The sequence below is a fragment of the Gossypium arboreum genome, chromosome 2 (assembly GCF_025698485.1).
Source record: "Gossypium arboreum isolate Shixiya-1 chromosome 2, ASM2569848v2, whole genome shotgun sequence".
Classification (NCBI taxonomy): domain Eukaryota; kingdom Viridiplantae; phylum Streptophyta; class Magnoliopsida; order Malvales; family Malvaceae; genus Gossypium; species Gossypium arboreum.
Genome location: NC_069071.1, coordinates 63225862 through 63247109, shown reverse-complemented (window position 1 = coordinate 63247109; position 21248 = coordinate 63225862). Strand labels below are relative to the sequence as shown.

Sequence of the window (21248 nt, the reverse complement as noted above, 5' to 3'; positions counted from 1 at the left end):
TTAGAATTAGAACTAAAGTAATAAATTTCATAAATGTTGAGGGATAAATTTATTGAGTTTTTAGGAATCGAACAAAAATAACAAAATTTGTGAATATTGAAGGCTAAATTTGTTGAATTTTTAGATTTAAGATTAAATTGATTAAATATGTAAACAACAAAGGACTAAATTTGTTTTAAAACAATAAAAAAACCACTTTAATTTTCAATCACTCATTTAAGGAAACTAATCCAATAACAACTAGAATATTTAATTTTAAAAATTAAATAAATTAAAAAATTAATAATTAAATGATCAAAATAAAACTTTAAGCGACTAGTTCTATAATTTATGGTAATTTTGTACTATCTGGTCACGAAAATAAGTTAAAACTTTAACCGGAATTTTGTACCGGCTAATTCGGAGTCTTCCATAACTCGCTCCATCAGACTCTGTTCTTTTCTTTCTCAAAATTCCGCTACCCAAAGTTGAGTTTTCCATAGACTTCAAGTAAGTCTCTCTTCAAATATCTCAGGCTCTCTCAGCTAAGCTAAGCTTTATTAAAATAAATAAACAATACTTATTTCTCTTTCTTGTTGCTCTTTTTTGTCTATCACGGTTTTTTATTGGTAAATAACTAAGACTAGCAGGTACAAGTTTTACTGGGTCATATTCGTATTTGAATTTTCTTCGTTCTTTGTCTTGGCTTTTTGTACATTTACTTGGAAAATATAAACAAAGAAAGAGAGAAGAGTCAAGGGGTTTTGGTTGAAAATAGGGTTCTTTATTTATTATCAAAATGACTATATTTTTCATTTCCTGGAAGTATCCTTTAATGGGTATCAATTAAGTTGTTGGAATTTTCTGTTAGAATTCTCCGGCCCTTTTTTTTTTTTGTGTGTGTGTTATTAGAGATGTTAGGCGAAGATGAAAAAGACCGGCATGCCAGGGCCGGTGTTGCTGCCCGTAAACCATATCTACGGTCTGTTTCTTGGACTGACCGTTCCCCAATTAAGCCTCACCCCAGACCGCCGCAAAACACAAAGGGGAGGTCTTGTTTGCCTCCCCTTTCTATAACAAGGAGACCTGTGGAAGAGTGGCCAAAAGCTGGTTCTGATGATCTTGGTGTTTGGCCTAATCCCCAGACGCCTAGGGGCTCTGTTAAGCCCCTTGAGAGTCCTGGTTCCAATAGGGAGTTTCAGTTGAGGAGGGATAAGCTAGCTTTCTTTGATAAGGAGTGTTCCAGGATTGCTGAACATATTTATTTAGGGAGTGATGCCGTGGCTAAGAATAGGGAACTTTTGAGAAAAAATGGGATTACTCATGTTTTGAACTGTGTTGGCTTTGTTTGTCCCGAGTATTTCAAGCATGATCTTGTTTATAAAACACTTTGGTTACAAGATAGCCCGTCTGAAGATATCACCAGCGTTCTTTATGATGTGTTTGATTACTTTGAAGATGTCCAAGAACAAGGCGGGAAGGTGCTGGTACACTGCTGCCAAGGAGTTTCAAGATCATCTTCTCTGGTTATTGCCTATCTCATGTGGAGGGAAGGACATAGCTTTGAGGACGCGTTTCAGTATGTGAAGGCAGCTCGAGGGGTGACTAATCCAAATACAGGGTTTGCTTTCCAACTTCTGCAGTGCCAGAAGAGGGTTCATGCTGTGCCTGCAAGCCCCAATTCTGTGCTTAGGATGTATAGGATGGCTCCACATTCCTCATACGATGCTCTTCATCTTGTGCCAAAAATGGTAAATTATCCAGGTAAACTCGCACTTGACTCTCGTGGGGCCTTTATTGTGCATGTTCCTTCTGCCATATATGTTTGGGTTGGAAAGAAATGCAACTGTGCAATGTCAAATAGTGCTGGATCAGCTGCCAATCAGGTTATTCGGTATGAACAGGCAAAGGGTCCTATTTTAACTGTGAGAGAAGGTGATGAGCCCTTGGAATTCTGGGATGCCCTTGCTAGTGGACAGATCTCAGCAGATGGATGTGACAGAGCTGAGGTCAGGAAGGTAGTTAAGTTGGCTTCTGAGAATGATAACATAGCTGCAGTAAGCAAAATTTTTGTAGGTGAAAGGAAGGTAGATGATTATGATTTGGATTTTCAACTTTTCCATAAAGCACTTGCTGGTGGAGTTGTTCCACCTTTTTCAGTGTCAAACACTGAATCAGAAACTTGCCTTCCTGCCAGAGAAAATGGATGGGGTAGGCTAAGACAGAAGTTTGCTAATGGAATCATGAAAGAGTTTCTAAATTCATCCAAACTGGGTTGTTGTAACCTGTCTCCAGTCAATGATAGATCAGATATGGTTATGGAAATTCATAAAGATACAAAAGATACCATTTTGATCTTGTCACCATCATCTTCATCAATCTTTCCATGTGGTAAACCAGAATCCTTTGATTGTTTCCCAGATTGTAGCCCGATTCAAAGTAAAGATCCTTGTGAAGAAGTAGAAAAGTTAGTCACACCTTTTGGTTCTCCATTATTACCAAGCTCTCCTTGCGGTTCATCAAACTCTTTTTCTTGTTTTGCAGCTATCAGCCCAAAACTCAGTTCCAAGTCTCCCTCGCTTTCACCTTCAGCATCTGACTATGCCAGTTCTTTTACCTTTTCACCCTCATCCTCTAATTGGTCTGACTTGTCATATTTGTCTTCTCAGCAGCCTTCACCCTCTGGCCTGGAAGCCACCGATCTGTCTGCAATCAAAAAGAATGTTTCCTCGATGGAGAATTCTTGTTTACCATATAAAGAAAGTTTCCCATTATCAACAAAGTCATTTTCTTCTGATCGTATTTTGAGAGTGGAAAATCCTTGCATGCCTTGTAAAGGTACTCCCCCCTCACTTGCAGAGCGCAGGGGGAGTCATCCTCCACCACGCATGTGGTTACCATCAGCGGATGCACAAGTCCCTAGTAATCTTGTAAGGTCTAGGTCCTTTTCTCTGCCTAACTTGGAGGATGATGTAATGAATGTCATTGATTGTAATCGCTATGAACCTGAAGACGGTGGAGAAGAGTTAATGTTAGACGTTGAAGCTGTTCCTAGCATTGAGTCACATAGGAGTGAAGATAAAAGGGAATATGGAGAATGTCAAGCTCAATCTAGTGGTATCTTTAAGACACCTACCAGGGTAACCACCCCGGCTCTGTATCAGTGGCCTACACTCAATAAAGTGGAGATGCATGGATCTGACATCTTCGAGCCTGCAGCAGTATATATGTTGTTGGCTTCGGAAAGAAGTTTGGGTGCAAGTGATCATTCTACTGTTTTATATATCTGGCTAGGGCGTGACGTGTGTGAAAAAGGGCAGAGCCAATTTTTAAGCTGTGATGACACACACGGGAACAGCCATCATCACTGGGAATCTATTGGCCATGACTTTCTTAATAAAATGGATTTGCCCCTAAATGCCTCTATACAGGTTAGTTGGCTACCCTGCACTTCTGTTCTGAATGTTACACGACAAATTTTATGTTCCTTCAAAATTTGTAATTATTCGTGTTTTTTTCCCTCTTTTTTTTTTTTTGTATTTTAGGTAGTTAGGACTTAGGGTTGTACCTTGGCAGTAGAACTTAGAATTCAGCATTCTACAATAAATCATTATTACTGATTTGGATTTCATCATGAGCCATCAAAGTGGAATCAGTTTCCTCTTAGGTAATAAAGAAGATAAAGAATAACAAGAAAAAATGGCATGGAAAACTGGACTATACCTGTAGCTAACTAACAGTAGTAAAGATGAGTTCCATGGGCATCCTCTCAAGGCAAGTTGGATACACAGTTTGATCCCTTTCCCATCAAGTGCGCAAGCTAGGACTTGAACCTTAGCAGTGAGCTGAACACCCTTTCTACAATAAAACAAAAATGGGGGGTGTGACCAGTGGCGGAGCCACGTTGAGGCCCAGGGGGGCCATGACCCCCCCCCAAAGTTTAATTTTTTTTAATTTAATCCTTTGTAAATTTACACTATAGCCCTCTCAAACAAGGTTTAAGATTTTTACAATTTTTCTCTCTGCATATATATTATAGCCCTCCTAAAAATATAATTAGGCCCTTCCAATATTTTTATAGGATTAAAAATAATATTAAAAAAATTATTCTTGATAAAAACAAAAAGAAAATCTTCTTGAAAAACCTAATTTTAACTTGGGCCCCCAAGATTAATATCCTAGCTCCGCCACTAGGTGTGACGTAGTCCCGAGTGAGGATGGCATTTTGTGCTTTTCAGTTGTATATCGTTGTTAGCATATGACATGTCTTCACTTTCTCTGAAGATTTCTTTTGGAGCAGTTTTAAGTGTCCTTTAACATTCTTGTTTCATTTTTTATTTTGCCTAAACATGAACTTAAATGCATTAGGTTGTAGAGCCGTTCTAGACTGCTCGTGGTCTGATAGTATTAGCTAATGGATATAAGTTACAGAAGTAAAATCTAACGTGTAAATTTTACTCAACATGCAGATAGTTCGAGAAGGTGAAGAGCCAGAGCAGTTCCTGAACCTTTTCAACTGTTATATGGTTCTAGAAGACTGAATGGGGGGCTTCCATGTTTAAGAGGGGCTTAACCATGATTTGGGGTGTCTTTGAAGAGGTTGGTAATGATCTTTTTCCTAACATCCTCAATGAATTAAGAGCAGGAAAAATGGCAGCTCAGTGAAAGGTGAGTTGGCATCCCAAGCAGTGCAAGTGATTTCTATCTGCTTGTGTGATGTATTGTTGACAAAATCTAAGGTATTGTTTAACAAAACATGTAAAGAAAATAAAGCCCTGCCGTACTCTAGCAATAGGAACTTGAAATAAATACTCAGTTGCAATCATTTCTATAGTCTTTCAGTTGCACCAAAGATGTTGCCTTGTTTGTATAGAAACATGTTCAATCCAAGCCTTCAGCATCGTCACCTTTATTTGCATTATCTACCAAGGTGATTGTTTAATTATCTGTAAATGATAATTGAATTCAAGTTTCAACTTTCAACTTTCAAGTGCCAACCTCCAAGCCTGTGAGAATTTTTACTCCTCGAGTTAACATCTCTTGCAACTCTTCAAAGTGAAGCAGCTCTGATTGAAGACTTTCCTCGACAATCAGTAATTCATCTGATTAAACCTGAATCTGCTGCTCATAAACAAGCTATCTCCGCCAAAAAAGACGCCCTCATGGAATTAAATATGAAAAAAAAAAAAAAAACAGAGATTAAAACTCCTCTGTAGTAAAACAAGTGAAAACCGGCTTCGCATTCTACAAAAAAGACGTTAACTTTGGACGACACTTGAAAATTTTGTGTACTTGACAAAGCAAAAGCCAAAACAAAATTGCCTTGCTCTCGTCTTTCAGAGGTTCAAAAACATTGAGAGACTACACTTAAAACTGATGCTGGTGCCATTCCTCAGATCCCATTCTGTGCTCTTAAGAAGGCCATAGTTGGGCCAAGAGCACTGCGTCTGAGAGCCCGAAAAGACCAGGCGCTCCTACCTGAACTATCTGCTCGACTCCAACCATCCTCTTTAGAGAGCTCAGCCTTCTTTGCACTCAAAGCCTGGTTAATTTCTTCCCATACATTGACCGCACCATTAGCTGCCAAAAAACATGAAGTTAGTTCAGTTCAATAACCTGATATTTCAACACACAGAATGTTATGACAAGTTAGTCATTGAGTCATGGGCATCACTCAAGATCATGAAAAGGAGCTTGAAACCTTGGGACTCATTAGAAAGACTCAGATCTCTTTAGGGTTTTCTAATATAAGTTTTGACTTAAAGTTTTATTACTCCATTTGTCCTTTTAAACAAGGATCAGTCTTATTGCACAAATAGGAAACCTATTCTAGAAAGGAAAGAAATCAACTGAAATAAAATTGCAATTGAAACCTAAAAAATGAATTGAACTGAAATAAAATCCCAACTGAGAAACCTAAGGAAAGAAATGAACTGAAATAAGATTGCAATCGAGAAAACTAAGTCTTAAGTAGAAAATTGAAACTAATGGCCTTTCCTTGCATAGGTTTGGCCCACAAAACATCCACAACACTGAGCATTATCCATACCTTGTGCAGGAGATGCAGCTGAGACACTGTTTGCTTCCTTGCTGCCATTTGGTTGTCTTGTTAAAACATCTTGATTTTGTGCATACTTTTCATTGTTGTCATCAGCAATTGCTATTGTGGCATTCAAAATGCCAAGCTTGACGAGGCGGACATCAATTAGAGAGGAATAATCTATCTGGGTAAAAATGATAGTAAGTCTAGTTAGCTTTCTGCAATATGGAAGAAAACACAATAGCAACAAGAATAAAACAGCTGCTGGAACTCAGCCCTGGCAAGTAATTTTTGTAACAGACATGAGCTACGGATATGCGGATGTTAAGATGCCATAGTTCTATTCATATTACCCAACTATAGTTAAAGACACTCCTAATCCTGTAACCTTGAACAACTGATGGGGAGAGGTCATCACTCTCGTATATATTTCCATATAAGATGGTTCAAAAAATAGTTTGAACTTCTATGAGACTTTGACTAGTCCAAATGGTCACTCAACATGCATGAAAACTTTCCCAAGCATAACTAAAATGAATGAGAGACCATATGGCAGAGATGAATGTTGAAGGATTGGACAAGTCTAAGCTGACTACCTACTTCACAAGCTTCAATGTCTAAGTTGTCAAAATGACACAAGTCCCAGAAAAACAAGGAACATTCAACACGCATGTAAATTTTTCAAAAGCGCAAGTATAACATGTGAAAGAATACATTGCAGAAAGACATGGTGAAGGATTTGACAAGTCTAAGCTGGATACTGACCACCTACTTCACATGCACAGAAAACTAAAGGAATCCCTAATCAGATGAGAAATATATAATTCCAGTTACATGCCTCTAACGACCCATCTTCTCCGTAAAGAGATGTATCTGGTAGTTCAGAAGCCTCCTCATCTGTTTTCTTCTCAAAGGCATTTGGATATCCTGGCACTGGTGTCAGCATAATCCTGTTGGATTCAGCATTATAATGTGATATTTCTCCAACCTATAAGCATAATTAGGTCAAAAAAAAAAAATTCAATGTTGATAAGATTAGGAACTATAAAACAATAACATTTTAGTTAAGAGCAGCACCCGGAAGGAGCAAAGCTCAGGGGTCCAAGTTGAAGATAGCTCAACTAAGCGATATGCAACTAAATCTCCCTCCTGCATTATGTTTAAAGAAAAAGAATTAATGCTTCTATCTCTGAAGATATTAATCAAAATAAATATATGGCAAAATAACACAATATACCTTAGGCAAGCTAGAATAGGGCATAAGCTTGTCAAAGTCCATGTCATTAGTTACAGTGGCCTTATCGTTAACATCCACCATTTCTGAACTCACATGGCTAAAACTGTTATCATTCCTTTTCAGAAAAGTTTTCTCCATACCCCATTTTTGACCCTTCTTCTTGCTGGTTATTCCATTCCATTGAAAGGTTTTCTGGCCATAACCAAACAACAAAATTTGACATCAATGAAAACATAGTAGCCATCTGAATAAGAAACCATGTTGGAAAATGTTAATGCATCTACAAACTAACGAACTGGATTAAGCAATATAAAAAATGACGGCCGTGATAACAACGATAAAATTTTAGGGCAAAGAAGGGTATGCTAAATTAGCTCTATTTTCTTTTCAAGTAAACTGTGAACCTGAAAATAAAGGAAATATGTTATGCAGATATATGTAAACAAGAATTGCAGAAAAGTAGGTATGACATAACCAAAATAACACCTTCACCTGCAAATTAACCCCTCCCTCCCCTCCTTCCCCTTCCTTTTAAGATAAGATCACCACCCACCCACACCCTGGCATCCAATTGCTGCTAGACATTACAACTCCTCGAACTACTTTCTCCAAAAAATCGATAATAAAAGGAAAAAAAACAGAGCCATGGTGAAGTTTATAAACTAGATAAAAGTATCAATAAAACATACCACTGAAATTTGACTGTATTGGTTAGCTTGCTCAGCATTTTCTGGAAAACAAGAACACATGTCAGACACATTGTAAACCATTTCTCAAGCTTTTATGTTGCAATTCCAGATTGTGAATCACTAATATCACCCAGCTAAGCCTCAAGAACCAGAAAGAGATAGAACCAAGACCTTCTTCAAGGGGCTCAAAGCGAATATGTCCTGGCCTTACTACTATTGGAACCACGTTATCCTCAACATCATTATTGCTAATTGCTTGTAGACATTCTTCCGAAAATTTGAGATTTTCTTTTGCAGGTGATTTCTCATCATCTTTTCCCAGCAGCTCTTTTGACTGCAGCTGCAAATTGGCTAAAACTTAATTATCTTCAAAGTCAATAATGTACGAATTTCTTTTTCTAAAGGTAAATAGGTATGGACAAACAAACCATACATATGCTTTATTAGTTTACAAAATTTATGGCTTACCAAACAGTGTAAGAAATATTGCACTCATGTCTGCATGCATTCACATACTAGAATACATAAAGCTGCAACCTTTAATGTTCACCTTACTATAATAAACAAGGAGAAATCACACTAACTCTCAATTGCATCCATGTACAATTTGCTTATAAGCATCTAAAAGTGAAAAAAAAAAAAAAAGTGTATATTATTACTCAGTCATCTATGATAAACAAAAGAAACACTGCATTGTCAACTTTAATAATTTATGTGTAAGCATTATTTCTTTATTGCTAGAACTGCTTATCTGAATCTTGGCCTTAAAAGGTCCAAAATAACTTAACAGTTTTTCTAAAGAGTAAATTACCTTTTCCTTTACAAGTTTGGCCTGCTCCCTCAACCATCGCCTTTTAGCCTTTTTACGTCGGGCACTTCTGCTAGGGAGCTGCACAATAAGAAATTAAATAGAAGGTTTGCTTGTGTTAGAATTTGAATATGGAAAAAGCAATAAACCATTAAGATTGGTTGACAAACTGAAATATATGAAAATAAAATTCTAAATTCCATGCCAAGAACATCAACCATCAACATCAAACTATGTTATGTGACATGGATATGTGTGTTAGGTAGATGCATGGCTCAGGTTTATTGCTTCTACTAACAATGACGTTCTCTTCATGGACACAACACAACTTCATAACCATTTTTCCAAGAAATAAGATACCATCTCGGACATCAATGAATCTTATTAGAAACTAATGATTCATTCCATTCAAAACAACAATGTTAACCTTTTTAACTTCAGTAGTTGTAATAAGTTCATCAGCACTCCCTTTACCAGTGTTTTGAAGCTGGGAGGACCTATAATACAGAAGCAAGCAAATGAAGAAATACCCTTCCACAAGGCAAATATAAGAGAAGCAATGACAAGGAAAATAAAAAGGGTTAATTTTGCACAAAAGGTGAACCAAAACCAAATTGAGGGATTTAAAACTCCAGACAATATTTTCAATCTTTCTCTCTTACAATATGTTGTAATCACCTACATTCAAGATAAATGTTACCTCCCCAGATTGGTTTTGTTATCACCAGTTTCATCAATTTCAGGGCTGCTTGAATTCTCTGGTTCTCCCTGAATGTCAGCTGGCTTGTCCTTACCAACAACCTTGTCATTGGTGGAAACCTTTTTTTTATGAGAGCTTTTGCTTTTCCTTGGACGAACATCAATTCCATCATCTCCAGAAACCGGATATTTTTTAGCAGTAGCCAATTTGCTTTTCTTCTTCCTGAAGGTAAATGTAATTAAAGATAATAAGCAATTACCAGTGTAACTACTTAACAAACCAAGTAAAAGAAGAAGGTTTAATGAAAATTGTATGAAGTAAATTACCTAGAGCTCGGAAGTTTATCCCGTGCCTTTCTTTTCTTTGAAACCATGTTTTCAATTGGTGTGCTTTCAACTTGTGCTCGATCCTCCAATGGCGCAAGTTCTTGCTCATCTTCTTCCAGTTCGCTTTTGTATCCCCCGGTTTCCTTATCAAACTCCTCATTGGCTAGATGCTTGACGCCGGTATTAACGGGCAGTCGCTCCATTGTTTCCAATTCTTCCAAATAATTCATACCATTTCCAGCCTTAATAATCTCGGTCGATTTCCCTCCTTTCATCTTCACACTGTTTTCATAGTTAAAATTTAGAAATGCAGAACAAAGCACACACATTTTACAAAAGAAAAAAGAAGACGATTTGCATATACTAACCTGACAATATCTTTATCTTTTAAAATACAAGTTGGCTCGAAAGGTGGCAAAACAAAGCCATCCATCTGCAATGAAAAATCAATGGCATAACATAGCACCAATATATATATATATATATATATATTAGGGCATGACGGGTGCGAGAGGGAAAGAGAGAGGTAGAGAGACATACGGAGAGTATGAGGCCATTAGGGCAAGACTTTTGGAGGTCGAAAATGTGGAGAAGATCGGAGGAAAGATCGAAGATGGTTTGATGTTGGGGTTTAAGGATAAACCAGCTTCGCTTTAGGCCTTGTTGCTTCTGAGACTTGCTGAGAATGTTCGGATCCTCGAACACCAAACGGAGCCTTGCCGTCTCCATTTTCGAAGTCTGAGGAAATTTGAAGAAAACCCAAAGGTGAACTTTGTTATTTGGCCTTCGTTTCGTTTCATAAACCCTCTGCCGGGGTTTCGTGGTTACTCTACTGTGACTGTGAGTTGGAGACCGTCGACCGTCGAGTCATGATGACTCACCAGCTGTCTGGGTGCGCTCAAAAGGCTTTGGGCCGGATGGTTGCTCCTGGATTAATTCCTTTTCGTTGGGCTAAAACTCGATATTCGAACTACAGGCCACAAGGCAGCGGGTGCGATATTTGACAAATTGGTTTGATTGATTCTAGGTTGGAAAGTTACCCAATAATCGAATTTATGTGTAATGATTTATAATTATACAAGAGTGAAATATTTGGACTGTAATTAATTAATCTTATTTATAATTAGAATATTTAATCATACTTTCTAATTTTTAGGAGAGAGAGTAAGAATTAGAGTAATCGTAATTATACTTAAATCTAATTTTAAAATTATTTTTATATAAATTATAAAATTATATTATAAATATGAGTAAGTATAAGTGGACTAGTTATGGTAAAATAATTTCTTATATTATAAATTTTTTAGTTATGATAAAAAGTTTATTATAAAAATAATTTACATATTATAAAAGTGTTATAAAATATTTATTTATAAAAATCATGGTTAAGAAGTATTGGCATAATTTATTTATATATTCATGCTATATATTATAAAAATAATATACTTATTCATAAAAATATTATTTTTATCACCACCTATTTATAAATAAAACCTTTCTAAAGTTACAACAAAAAATATATTATTTGTAGGAAGTGTTATGAAACTTATTTAACAATTTATAAAACCATTATTATAAAAGTTATATATTATAAATTTTATATTTATTTACTTAATTTATGTATTATAAAAAATAGAACCTAGTATAATTTTTTTCCAATTTAAGTTTATATAAGCTTTTATAATTAAAGTTACAAATTACTTAGATTTTGAACTCAAATATTATAAGATCAATATTGATTATACAATTACAAAAGGTTTTCTTGCACCATATCGTAGGGTTATAATGCCATTTGAGATAATGGTGTAAGACACAAGTATTATAGACAACTCCTAAACTCTTAAATTTGAGACATTCAATGTTTCGAAATATGGTCGAGAAGACATTTGTTGTTTTTAAAAAAAAATATTCCCTTTATTAACAACATTATCTTAGTATAGTATAAAAAATAAGGTTGGATCGTACTAGCATGGTGCATATTTAACTTCAATGATAGGTGAAATCGAGATAATCTATACTTCAAGGGTATATTAAAGAAGGATATCTTAATGATCTTAATTATGCATATTCAAATGATAATGATAATGATAATGAAATCGTTAAGAACCAATAGATGATGATAAGGAGAATATGTTAAATATTAAAGAGGAAATAACTCAACAAATATTCACTAAAACGATTAGATAAAATTATATATGATGTATTTTTATTTTTATTATTAGCAATCGTATTATCAATTACTTTTTAGACTAACATATTACATTTGATGATATGATTTTAATTTTTGTTACTTTTTAGAAATAATTTTTATCATAATAATAATTTTTATAGTAATTTATATTTTAAAATATATATATAAATTATGTAACTGTATAATTAGAATTTATACTACCAAACATGACATCGGGAATTACAATATAATTACACTCTGTCAGCCAAACATGCCTAGTGAATTACAATCTTTGTAATTATAAGAGAGTGTAATTACACTTTCATTCAATTACTTTGTGTTGTCCAAATAGACCGTAAGGGTTAGCTACACCCAAGATCAATCTAATATACGTTTTGTCCTCTTTTGGTCACTCTAAATTTTTATTCAATTTAGTCACTCTAGTTAAAATACTTGCTCAAACTAGTCACTCATGTTACAATAATTTATTTTCTATAATGGATTGTTGGCGTGGCACATTAGCCCATTAAGTGATGACACATGACAATTTTTTTTTTACTTTGACTAAAACTTAGGGACCTTTCTATAATTATACAAAAAAATTATTCTTATCTCTTTTCTCTATTTTTCACATTTTTTCATTGCATCTAAACCCTCTCATTTCTTTCATGCGGTAGCAACAACCTTTCTTTCTTCACATCTCTAACTTCATTTGTCTCTTATGTGCAAAAACACTTTTTATTGAAAAAAATAAATTAAAAGCATAAAATTAAAAATATAAAAGGAATATGATTGACCCATCATGAGCTTAACCTTTCAGTTTTGTTACCTAATTTTTCTCTTTGCCTTCTCTCTTTTATCAACAACTACAATTGTCTTTATGGAAGCATCAATCTACACGTCAAAGCTAATCTCTTTCACTTCCATGATCTTAGCCATACCTAAGGTTTTTAAGTGCCTTTTTTATAACTTTCACATGGGTTTCATTCTTGATAATTGTTTATAATAGCTTGTTGATTGGTTTCTTGGTCTTGTTTGTCATTATTGTTGATACACAGAATGTCGTTTTATCCTTATTATCATTTATGGTGATCTTGGTGTTGTTTTGGGGCGTTCATGTTTACATCACAACACTTTGCCATTTGGCTAGTGCGATGTCGTTGTTTAAGGCGATTTATAGTTTTGTAGCTATGAAGCTATGAGTTGGTGATACGGAGACCGAGGATATAGGGATTGATATGAGGTTCTTGGAGGATTATGATGGGGGATTCTTGGTTAGAGTGTTGGTGATAGTGAATCTGGGGGGTTGTTAGTGCATAGTTATTCTACTATGTGTGTAAGTCTTATCATCATTAGGGAATCAACAAGACTACTCTGCATGGTTATTGTCACACCTGAAAATGTTAAAAGGATAAGTACAATAGTAAATTTTGGCTATCTAATTACAAAATTTTCCATTAATGAGGGTCTTAGTGTAATTAGGTGAATCTTGCTGATTGATTTGGTAATTGGTTAGATTTCAACTATTAATCACATTACATTAGAATCATATATTTTCTTTAGTGGGAAATATTATGATGAGGAATTTGATGCTGATGAATTGCTTTTGGTGATTGAGTGCGAGAAGGTTATATAGGAGATGGACATCATTCTCCTGTGAGCATTTTCTCATTTTTGTTCTCATTTTCATTCTTTTATCTTCTTCTTTGGTTTGTTTTGTAAGAGATAAAATTGAAGGAGTGGTTTGCATGAGGAGAGAAACTACTTATTAGCTTATGAAATTGAGAATTTAGTAAATAGGTAATCTTTCTAACTCTTTTGAATCTTTTAATTGAGAAAAAGGAAAGAAAAATTGAGGATTTCAATTTAATTCATTGGATTTGTACTGTAATGATTAAGGTCATAGTTAACCTTTAAAGTTTCTCTACATGCAAATGAATCATGGTTTTCTTACATATGTATGCCTTCATTTTGATTCTGGTGTGGTTGTTATGCTTAGCTAACTGAAAAAGATGAGACTCAAGCAAAAAGAGAAAAATTGCGTAGATGTAGTCGATATCAGCTTTCAGGTATTGTGTTGGTAAGTTTCTGAACTCAAATTCTCAGTGTTTGTTTTATGTATATCAGTATTGTGTTGTCGTGGTATGTTTGACTTCATGTTCTGCTAATTATGAGGAATTGAATTATTATGGGATGTTTGGTATGATTTGTACTGTGTTATTAACCATATGTTTGGTTGATTGCTTGTTACATGTCTGTCGTAAAAATGAATGATATAGAGAATGTGGAGGTATGTAATGGCTGGTGAAAGTTGAAGAAATGTCATGTTGTGCACGCTGTGCCATATGTTGTTGGTTTTGAAGAGGTTCAGGTGGGTTGTATGGAGAATGTATACGCATGATATTTGGTTTTGTAGAGGTTCGGTTGGATTGGACGGAGATATATGCGCACATGTATATGATAAACCTACGTGGGTTCTTTCAAGTATGAGACTCTGCGAAATCTAAGGCTTAAACCTCATGTATATAAGCAAGCCCCATGGCCATGGGCATGCATAAGATAAGGCCATCTGCTAGACTTATCTCATGATTTAAGTTACAACATCCCATCGAACTTATTCTCTAAGCTTCATGACAAAGTTATATGCAGAATTTATCCATGTGAAAGTCCGCGAAATAGTTTGCGTATATGAATCCTCATCTATATGTAAATATTCATCTATGGATCCACATGTATGAGTCTGTCATATATGAGTTTGCATCCATGAACCTTCTATATGAATTTGTATGTATGATAGTCCACTAGATTTATCTTTATGATTCAAGCTATGATAGTTTACTGATCTTATATTCATCTTTCAAGTTTAAGAGTTCAAAGAGACTATCTTTCACAAGAGTCAGTATGGACTACTATCCAAGCAAGAGATCACTTGGGCTTGTCATTATGTTCAAACTTTGAAAGTTCGTATAAATTATTTTTCTCTAGCTAAAACCTATAAGGATCTTCTTTCATGTAGGAGTCTAATAAGAACTATCTTTAAATCGAGAGTTCGTAGTGACTATCCGCCAAACAAGATTCTGGTAGCGATTATCATTTAAGAATAAGTTTACAAGAAAGAACCTGCATATGTAAGTTTGTGATTATGATTCCGCGTATACATGTTCACAACTATGGTCTGGAAATATGTATTTGTCAAGCTCAGGTCCACTATATAAGACTTTAAGTGTAAATTCGCAGGTAAAAATTCTCCAAGTGTGGACCTCTATGTATAAGTTTTCTGGAATCAATCTGTCGTTCATTAATCCACAATAATAAGAATTGCTAAGGTAATTCATATATGTTCTATTGGAAAATGAGGTAATAATCCTTCTTATATGAAATCAGTACAAACGGGTAAGTGAAATCAATCTGCATTGTAACATATAGCACAAGCGATAGAAATGGAGGATTGTGACAATACAGAAAGTGTACAAATTCTCAAGTTGAACCAACGCAATGGAGGACAAGAGTATGCTAGGAAGATGTGCCAACTATACTAGTGCAAGAGATGTCAAACAAGAGATCAGACCCATAAAGTTCTATCTTATAAATTCATAAATGGTATGATATAATACTAACTCACTAAGTTCATTTGAACTTAGTTTTTGTTATGTTTTCCATGTATAATAGTTTATATAAGGAGTTGAAGAGGGATCAAGCCAAAATTCTTCAAGCTTAGGCAAACTTGTGTTCTTATTGTAACATGCATAAAGTGGGGTTATGTAACACCCCGTACCCGAGACCGTCGCCAGAGTCGGACACGAGGGGTTAACGGGCTTAATCCACTTACTTGCAGTTCATTTTAAAATTTCAGACAGTAGGCTAACGTGTCACTGTCACCTTAAAAATCATATCTTGAGTTCCACAACTCGAAAATCAGTTTCGTGATTTTTCCATGAAACTAGACTCATATATGCATCTACAAATTTTTTTCTAGAATTTTTGGTCGGGCCAATTAGTACAGTTTATTAGTTAAAGTCTCCCCTGTTACAGGGTGTGACTACACTAACCTTCCTGCATTACGGTTTGGATATCTCCCTGTACAGGGCTTCAATACTGATACCGTTTGTTTCTACGGAAACTAAACTCGAAAAGGAATCTGTACATATATGGCATTACTTCTAATTATCTCTGGTCAATTTATAATGAATTTCCAAAGTCGGAACAGGGACTCCAGAAACCGTTCTGGCCCTGTCTCACGAAAACTTAAATATCTCTTAACATACTGTTCATATGATCATTTCGTTACTCTCTTATGAAAATAAACTTGTCAAGGTTCGTTTACATAATTTATTCACTATTTAATTCCATTCCTACTATTTTTAGTGATTTTTCACATCCACGTCACTGCAGCTGTCAGCATCTGTCTTTAAGGTAGGCTTTACCTATTTCATAGTTTCCATGATTCAACTAGCCCTTAAACATAAATAGCACAAAATATGATCATGATTAACCATCCCAATGGCTAATCGTTTCCAAACATTTCCATACCTCTTAATGAACAACATACAATGATTATAATACCATGCCCAAAGTATACTTAAGCCATTTTCGCATGGCTATCCAAATTTACACAAACCGAAGGTACATGACCTACAACAAAAGGGTAGTCCTATACATACCATTTCAAAGTTCAACCAAAATAGTATACCAAGAAGGAGCTTTGATAGTGTGGGCGACTTGACTTGAATCCCGAGTCCGATGGTGAAGAACCAAAATCTATAAAGCAGAAAATCAAAGAAAAGCAGAGTAAGCATTTAATGCTTAGTAAGTTTGAGCCATGAATTTAAACATAACCAAGGTATAGCATTCATGTAGCTAAGCAGATAATTTCATATGCACAAATTCTCAATATCATACTTACTTCACATTACCAACCCTTATATTCATACACAAAGATCAACTTAGCCAAAGGCGGTAGCTCATTTATCAACTGGCGAATACTTATTTGTAAGGGCTCAACTAATTCAAAGCACATCTGAAACATACCTCATTCTTTGGGATTTCACAAGCGTATTAACTGAAATTTTACAGCAAGTTCATTCATTCCCGAATCACGTACCTTTGAGTTTAACCGGATATAGCTACGTTCAAATGCCTTGGGACATAGCCGGTTATAGTAACTTCATACAGATGCCTTCGGGACTTAACCCGGATTTAGTAACTTGCACAAATGCCTTGGATCTTAGTCCGATTTAGTAACTCGCATACGAATGCCTTCGGATCTTAGTCCGGATATAGTCACTTAGCACAAAGCCTTCGGGACTTAGCCCGAACATCATTCGAATAACCATGCACATTTATCAATAAATCATGACACATTCAGTATTTCATTTTCATTAGCAAAACTCAAACACAAGGCACTTTTTACACTTGCAATTTCGGCTCAATAGCCACACAGAGAGCATGATTTTGATTTGCTTAAAACATGATCTCGATCAAATCATAATCTAAGTTCCATTACTCAAAACTTACCTCGGATGTTGTCGAGCGATTTCGATGGCTATTCGACCACTTTTTCCTTCCCTTTATCGGATTTAGTTCCCCTTTGCTCTTGAGCTTAATATCGACCTAAGATGACCGATTGCTTCACTCCTTTCTTCCCTCTCTCAAATAGACCAAGAAGAACCAAAGAACACAACTTGTTTTCTTTCTTCCTTAGAATTTTCAGCCAAAAGAAGTGAAAATGATGGACACTTTTTTTTTTCTTCTTTCCCTCAACTCATGGCAATGGGGGGGGAACACTCACACCATTCTTTTTTTTTTTTCCCATTTCTTTATTACCCATACTCCTTATTTTATTTTTCCTAACATGCACCATTGTCACAACATGTTTTATGACATGTTTTGCCCATCACCCTTTGTCATGGCGGCCACTAGCAATTAAAAGGGGAAATTGACATGCAAGTCCACCCTTTGATTACATGCACTAATAGATCCTTATAGATTTACCTATCACATTTCAAAAGTGTCACACATAAGTCCTATCGACTAATTTCACATGCGATTTACTAAATCGAAGCTTAAAACCTTCACACATTCATAATCACATATTATAGACAATAGATATCATATTCAAATAATTTGGTGACTCGGTTTAGCGGTCCCGAAACTGCTTTCCGACTAGGGTCACTTTAGGTCTGTCACAACTTTCCCCCACTTAAGAAATTTTCGTCCCCGAAAATCTTACCGGTAAATAGGTTTGGGTATCGCTCTTTCATAGAGTTCTCGGGTTCCCAAGTAGCTTCTTCCATCCCGTGTTTGAGCCATAACACTTTTACTAACGGAACCCTTTTGTTTCGCAACTCCTTCACTTCACGAGCTAGGATACGAATCGGTTCTTCTTCATAACTCATACTAGCTTGAATTTCGACCTCGGAGGGGTTTATTACGTGTGAAGGATCGGATCATAACGTCAAGCATTGAAACATGAAAACGTTGTGGATCCTTTCGAGTTCGAAGGTAAAAGCAACCTATATGCAATCGGGCCAACTCGTTCGAGAGATCTCATACTATTAACGAATCTCGGACTCAATTTGCCCTTACGGCCAAATCGAGTATCTTTTTCCAAGCGACACCTTAAAAACACTTTGTCTCCCACGATACTCAATATCTCTTCGTTTTAAATCCGCCACGACTTTCGACGATCCGATCTCGCCTTGGACTTTCACAAATTATTCTTACTTTACGCTCGGCATATTTAATCAAATCCACTCGAAAATTTTACTTTCACCGAGCTCGGTCCAAAACAATGGCGACGGCATTTTCGACCGTACAAAGCCTCGTAAGGTGCCATCTTAATACTTGACTGAAAACTATTGTTGTAAGCAAATTCAATCAAAGGTAAATACCGTTCCCATGAGCCACTAAACTCGAGGATGCAACATCTCAACATATCCTCAAGTATCCGAATTATCCGCTCGGATTGACCATCATTTGTGGATGAAAAGTGCTAAAATACGACTTGGTACCCAAAGCTTCTTGCAATTTCTTCCAAAATCGTGAGGTGAATCTCGGATCTCTATCCGACACGATAGAAATAGGTACCCGTGTAATCTCACAATCGAGAAACATACAATTCAGCTAATTTATCCATTGAAAAATCCGTGCGACGGGATAAAGTCACCGACTTAGTCAATCTATCAACAACGACCCAAATCGCATCCTTCTTACTTGCCGAAACCTTTGGCGGCCGGATACAAAATCCATCGTTACTCGATCCCATTTCCATTTAGGTATCATGATCGGTTGGAGCAAACCCAGAGGCACTTGATGTTCGCCTTCACTTGCGACATATTAAACACTTGAAACAAAATCGAAATGTCTCGTTTCATACCATGCCACCAAAATCGACGTCTTAGGTCGTGGTACATTTTGTACTCCGGGTGAATTGACATTCGGCTACAATGAGCTTCGTTCGAATCATCGAAATGAGTTCAATTTCTTGGAACACACAATCGATTTACGTACCTCAAACAATCGTCATCATCAATTTGAAACTCCGATTCCACATTCGGAACACATTCAACCCGTCTTGCAACCAACTCATCGTCGACTTTCTAAGCTTCACGAATTTGATGAATCAATAATGGTTTGGCCTTTAATTCGGCTACTAACACATTGTCGGCTAGAACAGACAAGTGTACATTCATTGCTCGTAAAGCAAACAGTGATTTCCGGCTTAAGGCGTCCGCAACCACATTAGCCTTTCCCGGGTGATAATCAATGACCAGCTCATAATCTTTCAACAACTCAAGCCAACGCCTTTGTCGCAGATTCAAGTCTCTTTGAGTCATCAAATATTTGAGACTTTTGTGATCCGAAAATATATGGCACTTCTCACCAAATAAGTAATGTCGCCATATTTTCAAGGCGAATACGATGGCAGCTAATTCGAGCTCATGGGTCGGATAATTTTTCTCATGTGGCTTTAATTGTCTCGACGCATAGGTCACAACTTCGACCTTCTTGCGTCAATCGCAACCTAACCCAAGTAGGAGGCGTCACTATAGATGACAAACTCTTTGCACGATTAATTTGCGCACTAAAATTGAGCTTAGTCAAATAAGTTTTCGGTTGAACAAAACTTTTCGACATTTTCCGTCCATTCGAACTTAACATCTTTTTGAAGTAGCTTCGTCATGGGTGTGGCTATCATCGAGAAACCTTTTACAAACCGTCGGTAGTGTAAGCAAGTCCCAAAAAGCTCGAACCTCGGTAATATTTCTGAGGCTTCTAGTTAAGTATGGCTGAAATTTTGCTCGGGTCAACTCGAATACCCGATCACGGATACCACGTGACCCAAGAAGCTAACTTCTCTTAACCGAACTCACACTTCTGAACTTAGCATATAAGCGCTTATCCCATAAAATTTGCAACACTAATCTCGGTGCTCGGCATGTTCGGTCTCGTCTCTTGAATAGACCAAGATGTCGTCAATGAACACAACTACGAACCGGTCCAAAATCGTCGAAGATCCAATTCATCAAATCCATAAATACCGCGAGGGCATTAGTGAGCCCAAAGCGGCATCACTAAGAACTCATAGTGGCCGTATCTCGATTACGAAAGCGGTTTGGGTATATCCGAATCTCGAATTAGCAACTAGTAATACCCGATCTCAAATCTATCTTTGAAAATCTGAGGCTCCTTTAGTTGATCAAACAAGTCATCAATACACGGTAGCGGATATTTATTCTTTATCGTCACTTTATTCAATTGACGATAGTCAATGTACAACCTCATGGTTCCGTCCTTCTTTTCACAAACAATCTTGGTGCACCCCAAGGTGAGAAACTTGGTCGAGCGAAACCTCTATCCGTCAACTCTTGCAATCGAGCTTTCAATTCTTTTAACTCGGTTGGTGCCATACGACACGGAGCTATCGAAATTGGCGTAGTCCTGTACAAGCTCAATACCAAACTCTACTTCCGAACAGGTTGTAAACCCGGTAATTCTTCGGAAAAACATCCGGTATTCACAAACCAAGCAGATTTGGGTTTCTTTTCCAATTCCTTGTCATCAAGTACATACGCAAGGTATGCTTTGCACCCTTTCTTACATATTTACGGGCCAACATTGCGATATTACGGTGGCAACCCTTTAAGTCCGTAGACTCAACTCGGATTATCTCGTTATTTGCGCACCTCAAATCAATAGTCTTGCTTTTGCAATTCACAACCGCATCATGCACGGTCAACCAATCCAAACCAAGAATAACATCAAATTCATCGAACGGCAAAAGCATCAAGTCCGCGGAA

At 36.4% G+C, this 21248-nt stretch overlaps 2 protein-coding genes across 2 annotated transcripts; one reads left to right on the top strand and one right to left on the bottom strand.

The window, feature by feature from the left end:
* The first annotated feature begins 331 nt into the window (after positions 1-331).
* LOC108453183 (protein-tyrosine-phosphatase MKP1-like) lies at positions 332-4831 on the top strand. The gene is made up of 2 exons (XM_017751138.2): positions 332-3410; positions 4449-4831. The coding sequence occupies exons 1-2, from the start codon at positions 894-896 to the stop codon at positions 4518-4520; spliced, it is 2589 nt and encodes an 862-aa protein (XP_017606627.1). The 5' UTR covers positions 332-893; the 3' UTR covers positions 4521-4831.
* A 390-nt stretch (positions 4832-5221) lies between these two features.
* On the bottom strand, positions 5222-10808 carry LOC108453184 (coilin). The gene is made up of 13 exons (XM_017751139.2): positions 10320-10808; positions 10148-10212; positions 9780-10061; positions 9454-9675; positions 9181-9250; positions 8757-8834; positions 8117-8285; positions 7946-7986; positions 7257-7448; positions 7097-7168; positions 6858-7007; positions 6029-6203; positions 5222-5559 (listed from the first exon to the last, which is right to left on the bottom strand). The coding sequence occupies exons 1-13, from the start codon at positions 10506-10508 to the stop codon at positions 5372-5374; spliced, it is 1893 nt and encodes a 630-aa protein (XP_017606628.1). The 5' UTR covers positions 10509-10808; the 3' UTR covers positions 5222-5371.
* Positions 10809-21248: the final 10440 nt, after the last annotated feature.

Coding starts and splice junctions, on each gene's coding strand:
- LOC108453184 (XM_017751139.2), bottom strand. CDS start 10,508: ATGGAGACGGCAAGGCTCCGTTTGGTGTTCGAGGATCCGAACATTCTC. Junction 9,676..9,779: donor GATAAACTTCCGAGCTCTAG/GTAATTTACTTC, acceptor ATTTACCTTCAG/GAAGAAGAAAAGCAAATTGG. Junction 7,169..7,256: donor CCTATTCTAGCTTGCCTAAG/GTATATTGTGTT, acceptor AACATAATGCAG/GAGGGAGATTTAGTTGCATA.
- LOC108453183 (XM_017751138.2), top strand. CDS start 894: ATGTTAGGCGAAGATGAAAAAGACCGGCATGCCAGGGCCGGTGTTGCT. Junction 3,411..4,448: donor CCCTAAATGCCTCTATACAG/GTTAGTTGGCTA, acceptor CTCAACATGCAG/ATAGTTCGAGAAGGTGAAGA.